At 48.3% G+C, this 15,617-nt stretch overlaps 1 protein-coding gene across 6 annotated transcripts in view; it reads left to right on the forward strand.

Moving 5' to 3' along the window:
* The window catches only part of anks1b (ankyrin repeat and sterile alpha motif domain containing 1B), a 152,086-nt gene that overhangs the window by 102,470 nt on the left and 33,999 nt on the right, over window positions 1–15,617 (forward strand). For 4 of the 6 annotated variants that reach the window (XM_029117186.2, XM_029117188.2, XM_029117187.2 and 1 more), the window contains 4 exons: window positions 5,138–5,796; window positions 6,092–6,217; window positions 7,926–8,004; window positions 9,235–9,341. In XM_029117186.2, coding sequence (XP_028973019.2) covers window positions 5,138–5,796; window positions 6,092–6,217; window positions 7,926–8,004; window positions 9,235–9,341 — 971 coding nt within the window. Of the gene's footprint in view, window positions 1–5,137; window positions 5,797–6,091; window positions 6,218–7,925; window positions 8,005–9,069; window positions 9,342–15,617 lie in introns of those variants that run through there. The other 2 variants (XM_029117189.2, XM_029117191.2) reach the window with 2 other exon arrangements.

A 15,617-nucleotide genomic window follows, 5' to 3' on the forward strand; every position in this document is an offset into this window, starting at 1 on the left:
CACTTTCTTTCCGAGATCTCAGTCTCTACCATGTTCCTATGTGATCTCAGTCTCTAACCCCTTTCAGGTATTTCATTCTCGAACCCCTTTCTGTATCTGAAACTGTTTCACTGCTCCCCTGCTCAGATCTTAGTCTCTACTTCCTTACTTTTTGTGTTCTCAGTCTCTATCACGTTCCTTCTGTGTTCTCAGTCTCTGTCACGTTCCTTCTGTGTTCTCAGTCTCTGTCACGTTCCTTCTGTGTTCTCAGTCTCTGTCACGTTCCTTCTGTGTTCTCAGTCTCTGTCACGTTCCTTCTGTGTTCTCAGTCTCTGTCACGTTCCTTCTGTGTTCTCAGTCTCTGTCACGTTCCTTCTGTGTTCTCAGTCTCTGTCACGTTCCTTCTGTGTTCTCAGTCTCTGTCACGTTCCTTCTGTGTTCTCAGTCTCTGTCACGTTCCTTCTGTGTTCTCAGTCTCTGTCACGTTCCTTCTGTGTTCTCAGTCTCTGTCACGTTCCTTCTGTGTTCTCAGTCTCTGTCACATTCGTTCTGTGAACTGTCACTTCACCCCCCCCCACATTAATAAATTATGTGGTAATTATTAATTCATTATTAAAATACATATTTAAATTACATTGAGTAGAGTAATCCATCCATTCCTGGTCTGTTGTTCTTTTTGTATCCAAATCCAAAAATGCTGTCTGTGACTGGAGTGTTGTTAGCTAGGATGGATGAACACTGCTGTTGGCTTTCAAACCAAGACCACGGATGTGGTTTTCTTACAGTAATTACAAATGATGTGCTTGAATCCGTGACAGAAATGAATTCCAGTATGGGACCAGGTGCGTGACATTTGGCTACTGACATGATTTGTATTGAAGCTGTGCTCTGATTTCCTCTATTGCACTCAGGTTTGGATGTCCACACCAGCTCAGTTCTGTCAGATGAACTGAATAAAATGCATAGTCTCATCCAACAGCAACTCTCCTCTGTTAAATCTTTGAACGAGCAAATCAAGCAAAGGGAAGAGTTTTCACACGTGATTTGTCAAATCACTCACTCTGATAATAAATCTGACCAAACGAAACTAATAAACTCTTTACGTATTCTCTTATACCTTTTTGGAGCTAATCAGTACCTCATCTGACTTATTTGTAGGTATATATATTTTTTTCTCTCAGTATGAGTACCTAAACAGTGCATTTTGGAAAATTCTATGACACCTGGTTCACATTGCTAGCTAGCCCTAATCAGCAGTGAAACTAGTTTCAATTTGTTATTGGTAGGGGACCTGTGGTGTGGGGTTGCGGTCCAATTTCACTGTTTTAATAATAATACAATTACATGTATTACATACAGTCCTTATTTAATCACCTAACACATCTGGGGTCCTGTGCCAAATTCTCATAACATTTAATCGTGTAGTAAGCTTGTCACGTGGTATGAACAGGACGAGTCATAATGTCTTCTTATTGATTCTCAGTCACTTAATGAGGCTGCCTGATACCCGCACACCAAAAAGTGCATAATGCACCCACAACTGAAGGGAACGAAAAGACACCTTGCCACCCAGCGTGTGTAATGATGTTCAGAGATTACGCTTATTAGGCCCCAAAACACTTTTTAATGATTTGTGCCTCGGCCATGTATCTCCAACCTTTTTTTTTCAGTCAGAGATAGTTTAAAGTTTTGCCTGGGCATGTTCTCTAGGTCCATATGCCTTTAAATTGTCTGGGGAAAATACAGCATGCAATTCAGCATCCACCTCAGAAATGGATGTTAACAGTAAAATCCTCACCACTTTCCGAACTTTCTCCCTCATTCGTGTTTTTTTGTGTCTGTCATCTGTCTGTGTGTCACTGTCTCTCTCCGTCTGTCTGTCAATTCGTCCATCTGTGTGTCTGTCTCTCCCTGTATGTTTCCGTCTGTCTCTCTCTCTCTCTCTCCCTCCCTCTCCCTCCTGCCAGCCCTCGCTTGCTCTGACAGCGGCTTCCGAGTAATGGAGGCCTATTTTTGGCAGGAAATTGACAACTCCACAACACGGTGCAGTAAACATTTGTTAACAAGCAATTAAACATGTCTCCTATAATCCTGCTGTGGCAGGGGGGCCAAACCACTCTCAACACCTCCCGGGATAGAGAAGAAAAGTGAGGGAAGCCAGAAAGAAAGGAGAGGAAAAGAAGGCTTTAGTCCCTCAACAGCTGCACTCTCTGTAGTTGCTGTTTTATCTTGTGTCATTCTCCATCTCGGTCTCTCCCTCCCCATTTCATGTCCGGGAGGGGTGGAAGAACACGCTGGAAGGTCGTTATGCTGTGATTTAAGTTTTATAAATGAGGGGCTCCTGCGTTGCTCACTGGTCTGCTGTCCGAGTACAGCTGTGTCATCACAGACAGGTGTCTGAATCCTAGTCGCGCCACACAGGCAGTCCCATGGGATGCCTCAGAGAGCTTTGCAAATGGGCTCAGCTCCACCTGGGGTGGACAGGTGGCGCGCAACCAACTCTTTGTGGTAGTTTGAACACCTGCAAACTCAATTGTGGTTTTGGCCGGGGAATGTGTATTCGCTGCCACAGCGCTTTTTACAAAGTACTAAATAAAATCAGGATTTATTCCTGTATTTTTTGGTGGGGGGGGGGGGGGGGGTTTGAGATTACAGCTTTGAGTCTTCATGGGTATGCCTCCACCAGCTTTGCACACCTGGGTGTCAACAGTTTCACTATTTTTTTTTGTAGTGCCTCTCAATCTCAGTTAGATTGGATGGGGAATGTTAGTGAACTGAGATGTTCAGATCTCACCATAGATGCTTTTTCCCCCCTGTTCATCCTTTTCTCTATCCTGACTAGTCTCATAGCGTGCTCCCATCACCGTGCTTCACCATTGGGATGGTAGTAGCCAGGTGATGAGCGCTGCCTTGTTTTTGCCAGACATAGTGCTTGGCATTCAGGCCTAATCGTTCTCATAAGACCAGAGAAGCCACTTCGGAGTGAATTTGTTCTCATAAGACCAGAGAATGTGGTTCCTCATGCCCTCAGAGTCTTTAGGTGGCATGTCAATATGCCGTTCACTCCGAAGTGGCTTCCATCTCAACCATGAAGGCCTGATTGATGGGAGTGCTGCAGAGATTGTTGTCCTTATGAGGAGTTCTCCCATCACTGCCAAGAAATCCTGACCCTCTGTTAGGTTGAACATTGGGTTCTGGGTCACATCACTGACCACAGCCCTTCCTCCCTCTAACTAGTTTTTTCCAGAATGCCAGCTCTATGAAGAGTCTGTGTGATCTAAGTACTTCGCAATGATGAAGCCCACTGTGCTCCCGGGAAAGACATGACAAACAGGTGTTTACATTGCCAAAGCAATGGGTTTGATTACCAAACAATCCAACATACAGAGTACGAACTCAAAATGCACAGAATTGAGATAAGGGAGACGGGGAGATAAGGGAGACCGGGTGCAGTAAATTATGTATTTTTTAAATGTATTTTTTCAAGTGTGCAAGTTGAGCAAATAACTGTATGTTACATCCAATTGGGTGTTCGTGGTCTTAAAATAAGGTATACTTCTCTGTCCTTAACCTGACCGATTTTGCGTTTGAATTCAAGACTTAACAGCAGTTTGCTCTATTGGTTTCTGTTTCTTTCTTTGCCATTCTTTCTATTGTTTCTAGATCAACCGGTACACATCTCTCTCCTAACCCTTTCTGTCTCTACATAAACCTCCTCCTTTCTCTCTTTTTCCTCTGTGTAGTAAAGGTGTTGGTACATTCTGATACACACACACACACACACACACACACACACGCGCGCACCCAGACATACCACCGCATCTCACTCATCAAATACTACATCGCCCCCCCCCCAACAGGCAAACACACTCCCATCCATGTAGTGGTCCTCCACTCTTTTTCCTCTTAGCTGCATCTTTTCCAGGTGTGTTTGGCTGGTGACTAATCCTTTGTATTTCTAGATGCTGCGATGCCTAAAATGCCCATGTTACATGAATGGAACTACTGGACAGTGTGTGATTCTGGTAACCATCCGTGGCCCTCTATGTTGTACTGTCTAATTATCGGAGTATCCAGCGTGGGATTAAGGGATTATCTCTCTGCATGATTACACCTGGTTACACACTCACACAGGGACTGGATGGGCAGCCGCGCGACCGGACACTAGTCTGTCAACCCATGCTGCCCAGCTGTCGGATGCTGCAAATACATACAGCTTTGTTTGCCTGCCTGTCTGTCTGTGTGTTCACAGAGTCTAATGCAAATGAAGGACAATATAGGAACTGAGCCATCTCAGAAGGAGTATGTCCATACACACACTGTCTCTCTCTGTCTGTCGGTCCCTTTTTCAGTCCACCGCACACAAACAGCGGCTGTTTCCCTCAAGGCATTTATTTGGCTCTTAGTACACCTCACAGAACTCAGTCAGTGGGCCAGAGCGAACACACACACACACAAAGATACATCCCTATCTCCTTCTCTCAGTCACACACACCTACAGACAGACGGACACACACACACATTGAGGGTGACCAGGCAGGCATGTAATATGTGTGTGTATAGTACCATAGTCACTTTGACAAGTGCCTCTAGCCATCTCTATCTATAGCCCCTCTGTCTCTAGCCATCTCTATCTATGGCCCCTCTGTCTCTAGACATCTCCATCAATATTCTGTCTCCAGCCCTTTCCGTCTGTATATCCTGTCTCCAGCCCTTTCCGTCTGTATATCCTGTCTCCAGCCATTTCCGTCTGTATATCCTGTCTCCAGCCATTTCCGTCTGTATATCCTGTCTCCAGCCATTTCCGTCTGTATTCCCTGTCTCCAGCCATTTCCGTCTGTATTCCCTGTCTCCAGCCATTTCCGTCTGTATTCCCTGTCTCCAGCCCTTTCCGTCTGTATTCCCTGTCTCCAGCCCTTTCCGTCTGTATTCCCTGTCTCCAGCCCTTTCCGTCTGTATTCCCTGTCTCCAGCCCTTTCCGTCTGTATTCCCTGTCTCCAGCCATTTCCGTCTGTATTCCCTGTCTCCAGCCAGCACTCTCTCCTCAGACCGTCTGTGTCTAAGACCCAAAGAGTGATTAATGAGATACCAGTATGACTGTGTTTGTGCATTGGACGTGTAATGTTTGTAGTTCACTGGAACATGACCTTGTTCCCAGAAAACCGGCCGTACCAGCGGAACCCTCCACCCTCCTCTTCCAACACACTTCCAGAACAGGACGAGCGGCGACAGAGCCTCGTTCCCGTCGAGTTCGCCGGCCTACTCCACGGTTCGTCGCCGGCCTGCGAGACGCCCGACACGCCCTACCACCTCTACAACTCCGCCACCAAACCTCAAAAACGCACCCCCTCGGACCGCAACGCTGACACGGTAACTGCCCTCGGTAACCACGGCGACCTGTGCTCGGTTACCCTGAACTCGGCATTTGGAGTTCTGCACCCACCGCTCCTCATCGTCCCTCACACTGGGAACGAGGAACATCCAAAGAACCCCAAAGATGCTGCGCACCAACAAAGACCCCCCAAACCTCAGGTAGTCTATCGCACCATCTTTCACACCCGAGTTAACCAGAACCACCAGAACTCCTTGGCCTCTTTTCCCTCCTCACCGTATGGTCAAAACGGGAAGGTGGAGGTGGTGAAGGGGGGCTTTTCTGGAGCCTGTGGAGCCAGGGAGATTGCACCGGCCCCTGGGTACGAGGAGAGGGCCTGCACCCTGGGCAGGATGAGATCCATGCCTCGTAGATTGCTGGACCTTCAAAATTCCAAGTCACTGTCCAAATCCGACTCCAATCTGGTGGCTGTGTCGCCCATACAGGTAGCTTCTGTCGTCTTGTTTAGAAAACTGTTTTACTGTGAAATGTAAATAGGGCTGCTGTTTTCTGTCTTAAGTAATGTTATGTTAATGCAATGCAAGGTTAATTGCGGTCAAAATTGCTACCGAAGGCTTATTGTTGAACTGAGAAGAACAAGAAGTCTGGGTCTTGCTAAATGGAATTGTTTGTTTGTTTGTCTTTGTCTGCATACCATTAGAGGAAATTTGAGTTCCAGGATTTTCTTCAATGATATCGGTACATACGTAGAAGTAATGGACATTGTTTACTCTCTTCCAGGAGGTGCAACTCCGGGGGTCAGGGACCAGAGGCCAGGGGCCGGGAGGAAGCCCTAACCAAGGGGATGCCACCAGTTCTGGGGTCCAGCTGGAGAGAACCCCTTCCTTCACCGCTGAATGGGAGGAGGTGAGAGAAACCCAACGCAAGTCTGTTAATAGAGAAATAACTTGGTCTTTCATGAAGGTAATTTCTACATACACCCTACAAGAGGAAAGGAGTAAGTAGAAGACATTAAGGTAGGAAAAAAGCCACACTATTTCAAGCAAAGGTTGAGAGATGAAGATAAATAGACAAAGCACCCAAGAAAATCTGTGTGTTTGCCTGGCCGCCTGGGCGTGTTACACAGTGTTGGAAAATTGTCACTGACAGCATTATTGTGGCTCTTTGTTTCTTTCAGCTGATCCTATTATACACACTGACTCACAGCCAAATTCCGGTCACTGGTCACCATTCACACAGACACTCATTCAGACAGAAGAGCAAACACACACAATGATGCTAACAGCTATTTGTTGTCCAAAGGCAAGGCACATGTAATAGACAGGAGTTAAAGCATCTGTAGTCCCCTATCATGCTGCACTGAGGTTGCTTTCATAAGGACCAGTCTTCCCCAGTACAGAACCAACCACGTTCCCCTGTAATACATATATTGCATATTCATGTTAACTACCTCCATTCACATCCTACTGTTTTATGTCTTGTGAGGATTTTCCACATCTGTTTGTAGACCTGAAAGTGTAATCGTATTTGATTGCTTGTGGTGTTTGGCATCGGGAAAATAAAAGACTCTTTCAGTCGATGCAACGCTGTATGGGTTTGTGTGCTTAAACCACCTTTACTCACTGAATGATTGATCGTATTAAACCCGGAGAGCGGCGGAGTGTGACCCAGAGAGATCCTGGACTACCTCAGGATTCCATGCACGGGTGCGGGATTGCTTGGAATTTAACCAACGGCTCTTTCAGCCAAAACTCTCCGATATCGTTGAATAGTGTGCTGTCTGACGGGGCACGGGTCCACCCCGCTAGACCGGTGGCCAACGTCTTGGGCCAACTTTTGACTAGTTAAACTGCATGTAATGGCTACCAGCCTAGCGTATGGCATGTTACCTGGCATCCAGGTGGTTCCCGAGAGGGTGAACGGGTAGGACCCCGACCTGGGGACCCTTTGGAACTTGCATTTTTTTGTACTGTTCCTAACTGAGTTACAGGTCATATAAGGAAATTGGTGAATTTAAATAAGTTTAAGCCCTAATCAATTTCACATGACTGGGATTACAGATACGCATCTGCTGGTAACAGATACTCTAGATTCAGAGCGTCACTGATGTGCTCAATGGGTGGCATGTCTGGAAGAATTTGGGACCTTTTCAGTTTCCAGGAATTGTTTACAGATCCTTGATAAATGGGGGCGTACTGCTGGAGCCAGATCCTGGAATCATCTTATGGTAGATGAATTACCATGAACTTCTCTGGACATTTCTGTAGTCTACATTTTCTTTTATTGTCCCCAGAACCAGGTGCACCTGTGTAATGACCATGCTGTTTAATCAGCTGTTTAATCAGCTGTCAGGTGGATGGATTGTCCTGAAGGAAGAATGCTCACAAACAGGGATTCAAACCTGCCTTACTCAGTCCATCCTTCCCACATCGTCCTTTTCTCCCTAACGCTCGCCTCTGTTCTCCTCGCCTGTCAACTCAATACAATTACTTGGGGATTGATTGCCATTCATTTCAATTAGGATGACCATGTCATCCATTTACAGCTATAGAAATGAACACGTTCTAATTTGCCGACTCTCTCTCTCCCCCTCTCTTCTCTTCCCTCCATCCAGATTGATAAAATTATGAGCTCTATTGGGGCTGGCATTGGTACTGGCACAGGCTTAGAGGGGATCAAGACAGACAATGCAGGTGATCAGTGTTCTATACTTCCTCAATCTCCTTCTCTCTCTCTCTCTTCTAAACGTTCCCATCTTTTCTCCTACACATCGGTCTATCCCCGCCCCGTCTTCATCCCCCTTTCCCGCTCTCCCCCTCTTCTGTGCGCGCGGAGCGTTCTCGTACCATGGTTACCACTGACAGAAATGCGGTTTGTGCTGAACCTGCTGTCTCCCACCAGCGCGCGTGCACCCACACCCACAGACACTGGGGCTGTTTTGATGGCTGTGTGAGGTGCTGAGAGTGAGGAGGGGAGGGGTGGGGAGAGAGGAAAGGAGGCGGCAGAGAGAGGGAGGGCAAAATTGAGTAAGACAAAGGGGGAGGGAGCTAAAGAGAGTGGGAGAGAGAAAAAGGGGACGGGAGTAAGAAAGAGAAGGAGAACAAAGAAGAGAGTGAGTGACAGAAGGGAGAGTAGTGAGACTGAGGATGGGAGAGGAGCGACGGGAGGGAGGGAGGGAGGCAGGGAGTAGGGGAGAGTGAAAGAGAGCAGCGGGAGCAGTGAGCGAGAGAAGGCTGCAGAAAGCATCCAGATGAGTGTGGGAGTACTTGATAAAGAGAATTCTACCAAGCGGGCAGCTCTCCCTCTCTCTCTCGCGCACACACATACACACACACACACGCACACACTCACACACTTGAGCACACACACACACACACACACAGCAGCGAGCGGAACAGGCGAGCAGGAGCAACAGCTGATAGAGCGAAAGGCAAGAACTAGCACCAGCGTAGCAGCGAAGCCACACGCATCCCGTCGGCTCTGTCTCACCACCTCCAGCTTCTCCACCTGTCTCCCATGGATCTAACGGCCAGGAGGACACCACCTTCTCACTGGATCTAACCCTCGCCTCTCTCCCCCGTCCCCGGATCCACCCCCTACCCGAGAGCCGCTGTCCTCTTACCCCCTTAGAATGATCGGCCCCTTCGCCCCAACGCCGTAGGCATGCTCACAACCCTCGACCGAGCCTAACCCCCATCCTTCAACCCCTCCTGTCCATCCCGCCGTCCTCCCCCCCCCCCCTCTTTTTTCCCCCTCCTCCACACGCCTCCTCTTCCCCTCCTCCTCCACCATGGCGGGCTCGTTCGACAGCCACTTTGCCCGCAACATGATGTGGCAGTGCCAGCTCTCCCAGCCTGACTGTCGGTGCTACCGGGTGGACGGTTACTCTCTCCTGAAGCGTCTGCCCCTTCACCCCCTCATAGGTCCTCGCTGCCCCATGCAGTCTGTGGGCCAATGGCTGGATAGCATCGGACTGGTCCAATACGAAAACCACCTACTGGCCAACGGCTTCGACAATGTGCAGTTCATGGTGAGTAGAGTGTTGGGGATGAGCAGAGTTGCCTCTGGATGTTCTTAAGTGTTTGCATTTGTGTGTGTGTGTGTGTGTGTGTGTGTGTGTGTGTGGGGGGGGGGGGGGGGGGTCATTCATTGGTGGGTTTCAGGTCTATAATCTGTCATCTTTCACTTTGTCTTTCTCGTTTTAGTTTTCTCTACCTTCTCACTTTGACACTTTCCTCCTGTCCTTTTTTCTAGCTCCAACCTGTACATTCCTATTTTCTATCATTCCCATTTGAATTGGTATTTATGTCCGTTTCTCCTCACACCTCTCTCTGATTGTCCATCTTTGTCCTTCTACCCTTTCTGTCTTCCTTTACCTTATTCCCCCTTCATCAGTATTTCTATGGGAACTCTTTTACCTTCTCTCTCTCCCCCCGTCACCCTCTTTCTCCCCCATCTCTCTCCCCCCGTCACCCTCTTTCTCCCCCATCTCTCTCTCCCCTGTCACCCTCTTTCTCCCCCATCTCTCTCTCCCCCGTCACCCTCTTTCTCCCCCATCTCTCTCTCCCCCGTCACCCTCTTTCTCCCCCATCTCTCTCTCCCCCGTCACCCTCTTTCTCCCCCATCTCTCTCTCCCCCGTCATCCTCTTTCTCCCCCATATCTCTTTGCTCTTCTCCCTCTTTCTCCCCTCTCTCTCCCCCCTGTGTGTCTCTGTTCCTTCATGTTTCTTCATCACTTGACTTATTCCATGTGAGTGCCTCCTACGCAAGTCATCCACATTCACACAACAACAAACCTATTCCAACACACACACACACTCAAAACACAGTGTAAATGTCTAAACAATGAATTGCACAAGTTTAGGGAAGCGCACACACTCAAACACACGCACAGCCCTTCATTTCTTTCTCCTTTCATCTTTGGCAGCATGGGGAGAGACTACCAGTGTGTTATTTAGTATGCAGAAACTTCCTCCATGACATTTCGCTGTGTATTCGAATGCATTGATTTTAGCCTGCTCTGCACTTCGTCCCCTGATCGGGGTCTGAACATGATTGACATACAGGGAGGTATCAGAGGAGCTGTTACTACCGGTTCCAGTTCCTAATGGGGGGGGGGGGGGTTTGGGGGTGTGGGGGTGTGTGGTGCTGTGTGGGGTGTGTGTGTGTGTGTGTGTGTGTGTGTGTGTGTGTGTGTGTGTGTGTGTGTGTGTGTGTGTGTGTGTGTGTGTGTGTGTGTGTGTGTGTGTGTGTGTGTGTGTGTGTGTGTGTGTGTGTGTGTGTGTGTGTGTGTGTGTGTGTGTGTGTGTGTGTGTGTGTGTGTGTGTGTGTGTGTGTGGCAGGGCTCTGTTACTGAAGAGCATAAAACACTGCAGCTCTAACCACCTACTCGGGGACTTAGTTATGCAACCACAATGTGTTGTGTCATCAACCAGGAGACAGACAGACAGAAACTGAGAGATGGGTGCGGAGAGAAAGACAGGAGAGAGAGAGAGCGAGACGGGGGGGTGCGAGACAAAAAGTGAAGGAGAGAGAGGAAAAGTGGGAATGATTGGCAGCTTTGAAAGAACAAGGAATTGGAGAGAGTTTTAGGTACTAAAAGAAGGCAGGGAGAATGGTAGTGAGAGACAGATGGGAGAGGTGTGTTTTCAAAAAGATTCAATGCTGATGCGTGTATTTTAGCCCCTGTGTACTCTTTATTCACACAGAGAGTCTATTTGACATTCAAGGTCACGACCGTGTCTCCCTACACATGTAGTGTCACGGCCGGGTCTCCCTACACATGCAGTGTCACGGCCGGGTCTCCCTACACATGCAGTGTCACGGCCGGGTCTCCCTACACATGCAGTGTCACGGCCGGGTCTCCCTACACATGTAGTGTCACGGCCGGGTCTCCCTACACATGTAGTGTCACGGCCGGGTCTCCCTACACATGTAGTGTCACGGCCGGGTCTCCCTACACATGCAGTGTCACGGCCGGGTCTCCCTACACATGCAGTGTCACGGCCGGGTCTCCCTACACATGCAGTGTCACGGCCGGGTCTCCCTACACATGCAGTGTCACGGCCGGGTCTCCCTACACATGCAGTGTCACGGCCGGGTCTCCCTACACATGCAGTGTCACGGCCGGGTCTCCCTACACATGTAGTGTCACGGCCGGGTCTCCCTACACATGCAGTGTCACGGCCGGGTCTCCCTACACATGCAGTGTCACGGCCGGGTCTCCCTACACATGCAGTGTCACGGCCGGGTCTCCCTACACATGCAGTGTCACGGCCGGGTCTCCCTACACATGCAGTGTCACGGCCGGGTCTCCCTACACATGTAGTGTCACGGCCGGGTCTCCCTACACATGTAGTGTCACGGCCGGGTCTCCGTGCAGACGGAGTTTCATGGCCGGCAACCAAGGCTGGAGGCCATGATCACTGTAATAGAGTTATCCATCATGCTGTCTGTGGGCCAAGCTGCTGTTTGTGTATCCGCTATCATATCCGAGTGTCGGAGGATGTGGTCCAATTCCAGAGAGGGAGAGAGTGTATCAGAATTGGCTTTGTCGGAGTGTGTTCAGTGAGAGGTATTGCTGGTGTTGGGTAGCCTCCACATAGCCATTTTTCTCTGCTTGCTGTGACCTGCATCTGTTCCTCTTGTTGTCCTGGTAACAGCGGCTCTAGTGGGCCGAGCCATGTGTAACATTATTTACAGGCAACTCTTTGTATATTGATTAGGGTGCGAATGTCCATCCCTTCACCCCTCTATCCATCCCTCCCTTCTTGTCAGTCGATTCACATGTATTTAGATTTAAACTGTGCAGCAGTATCTATCCAGTTTACAGTCCGATCTGAACATGCACTTGATTTCAAGTCAAATGCGCACGAAAGAGTCACACGTCTCCCCCTTTCCCTGTACCTGGTAGTGATCCCTGCTGAGTGATCATTTTGCCAGAACCCCACTGACCTGCTGTTGTGGAATGATAGATGAGAACAAACCACTGGCGACTGGCCATGCAACAGCTGAGCTCCTTGTAGGCCAGCCTGTTTTTCCCTTTTTCCCCAAACTCTCTAGCTCTCTCTGTCTGTCCCCCCCCCTCTCTCTGTCTGTCCCCCCCCTCTCTCTGTCTGTCCCCCCTCTCTCTATCTGTCCCCCCTCTCTCTCTCTGTCCCCTCTCTTTCTGTCTGTCCCCCCCCTCTCTCTGTCCTGTCACTTTCTTTCTAAAAGCTCTGTTTCAGTCTGTTAGTTTTCGTCAGTTTCCTCCCTCCAGTGGTTTCTGATACTTAAGTCATGAATGTTTAAGAGTCCTCATGGCTCATTGTGTGTCTGGGTTCTGTCTGCCATGGGCTCTGTACTGTCTGGGCTGCCAGCCCAAGTCCCCCGAATCGGAACCACGTGACTCCTGTTCTGCTAGCACCAAGGAGGACGTTGGGGAAAATGACTTTTCTGAACAGCATCATGACTGGACAATCTGTAGATGCACGTTCCCTGTCATTCGCCACCCATTAGTGTTACACAACACTGCCGGCCTGCCCCCGGTGAAAGTTCCAAGGTTCTGTAGCATATGCGGTCTGAGAAGTGGGAATTCTCTCTCCTCTTGTCTCGTTTTATTATTTTAATTAATCTACTGTATCATCCCCTTCATCTGAAAGGCCTTTAGATATAATTAATATTGAATAAAGCGCTGCTGAGGATTCTGTCAAGTCTCTTTCAACTGCTGAGTTTGTTAGAAGTTCCTTGTTTTTAGTTTCTTTCATACTCTCTGTCACTGACATTAGAATGTTCCTGCTTCCTCGCCAGGAAACAGTTACATCTTCTGTGTCTCAGTGTGGCTTGAGCTGCCGAGCCACAAATGAAACCGTTTGAGGTTCTTCCTTCGCTTGGAAGCTTTCATGTGGCACACAGAGTTTTGTATTCATAGTAGATGTTGGTCAGCCAAAGGAAATCATTGATAGGATTTGCATAACCGGCTGAAAAAGAAAACACTAGAAAATCGACTGTGCTTCCCCCCCCCCCAGCCCTCTTCCAACAAAGGGTTTTCTTCTTTCTTTGGGGGGTCAAATACATTTCAGCGGCTAAACTCGGGAGATTAAATAGACTGTAATGGGAGGAACAGCTATGGTATTCTGTGGAGTGGGCACCTTTCCCATTTCTGTTGCATGTAAAGTTTATGTGCTGAAATTGACTCCTACTCTGATCTTTACCACTCCACTAAAGTCTACCGAAATCAATAGACGGGTAAAGATGTGAGCAACTATTATACACACGCATACTGATACGTTTGTCTTTCTATCCTTTTTGGGGACTTAGCCCCGACCTAAAAATACAGACTCTGCACACTTTCTGCAACATAGGCCAATACTAAAAGCTCTTTGGATCCCCTGTATCAGAGTGACTCCATATTGACACACATAAAGACACAAACAATATGCTACACTCAGATCTTAACTTGACCAGGTTCGTCCAACTGGAAAACTGTCCTGCAGCAACAGGCATGTTAAGTTATGTCGATCATCATTGCTATTAGACATTTGTGTTGAGAGCTAAAATCCCTGCTCCATCTTTCTCTGTAACCCTTTATGAGGAGGCGGGGCCTGTCACCTTAACCAGCCAGTAAAGCTCTGTCCCCGCCAGAGACTTTGTGAGGAGGTGTGGTCTGTCACCTCAACCAGCCAGTGAAGGACAGAGCATATTTGATTGATGGACTAATAGTAGGAAGGGCAATAACAGATGAGTGGTGGTGTGTATTGTCACATGTGTGTGTAAGAGGAAGAGAGAGAGTTTGTTCAGTCCTCAGTGTGTAGTAAATGGAGTTCTCTATTGTATTTAACCTGTTGTGCCCTGCTACCTGGAGCCTTCTAACCTCGTTGATTACCCTCAATCACACCATACCACTTTCTCTGACGTGACCAGAATACTAGGGGGGGGGTGAGCGAAGCATGGAGAGAGGGAGAGAGGGAGGGATGGAGAGGGGGGAAGACAGATGAGGAGAAAGCATTGTATGGCGAGGAAGATAGAGGGGGGAAGAATGAAGAAGACAACGAGAAAAACCGAAAGATAAAGAGCAGAATGACTGATAAGACAGATTTGTCGTTGCAAGTCGACGGGAGCTTGTTGGTGTGGATAATGGATGTCGGTAGCGTTACTGAATACCAATGTGTTCCCCGGTATCACTGAGGCATACAGTGGAAGTCTCGTTCTGAACATATTTCAATCTGCCTTTGAAGGCAGAGCCTGACCTAAAGCATTGTGGCGGAGCGTTACTGTGGTCCTGATAATAAACCTATCAACTGTTCAATTGAACTGGCACAGTGGAATGGATAAGATAGTTGCCGTGAATGAAAAGCACTTTGAGGAAAGTATATCATTAACTGTCATGTTAATGTTACAAACCTAATGCACAGAAATCTAAAATACATCATGGTACGTAAACAACGGCGTCAGAGCATTGAATGGTGCAGTGTTGCGAGGGCATAGAAATGTAGTATTATATTCATGTGTATACAACAAGCATCTGTAACGTCCTCCTCCAGTCACCTTTTTACCTCATTTAACAACTGATGGACCTACAAAAAAGGGTTCATGTGTCAATATGTCACGATCGCTCAGTGGCCTTCCTCATTTCTAAGCTGCTCCTCTATTGGTGTGTGTGTGTAGGACCTGTGGCACTTTTGACACAATGTGTGTTTCATTTGTGAGAATAAACTCTTGAAGGAAAGAGAGAGGGGGAGAGGGAGCGGAAAGAGAAGGAAAGAAAAAGGAGAAGATTTATGCATCCAGACAAGTTCCATGTGACATTGGTAGCTCAGACTGGCTTATTTTGGGGCATTTATCATTGTTTGTTGTGTGTGTGTGTGTGAGTCTGAATTGAAAAGAAGGGCAGAAATATATAGGAACAGAAACAGGACAAACACGTGTTTTCCAGTTAGAGATAAGCAGCAGGGTGTGATTTATCATGTCTGAGGACAGCAGATATCTAACTTTCCTACTGCTCTGTGTGCCATTACTCTGGTCTGGCATTGTTAGGGGGTGATTGGGACAGTAGAGGGGAGAGGACAGTAGAGGGGAGAGGACAGTAGAGGGGAGAGGACAGGAGAGGAGAGAGGACAGAAGAGGCGATGAGAGTGGACAGGGGACATGAGAGTGGACATGAGAGTGGACAGGAGAGGAGAGAGGACAGGACAGGAGAGGAGAGAGGACAGGACAGGAGAGGAGAGAGGACAGGACAGGAGAGGAGAGAGGACAGGAGAGGAGAGAGGACAGGAGAGGAGAGGACAGGACAGGAGAGAGGACAGGACAGGAGAGAGGACAGGACAGG

The sequence above is a fragment of the Esox lucius genome, chromosome 23, assembly GCF_011004845.1.
Source record: "Esox lucius isolate fEsoLuc1 chromosome 23, fEsoLuc1.pri, whole genome shotgun sequence".
Lineage (NCBI taxonomy): Eukaryota > Metazoa > Chordata > Actinopteri > Esociformes > Esocidae > Esox > Esox lucius.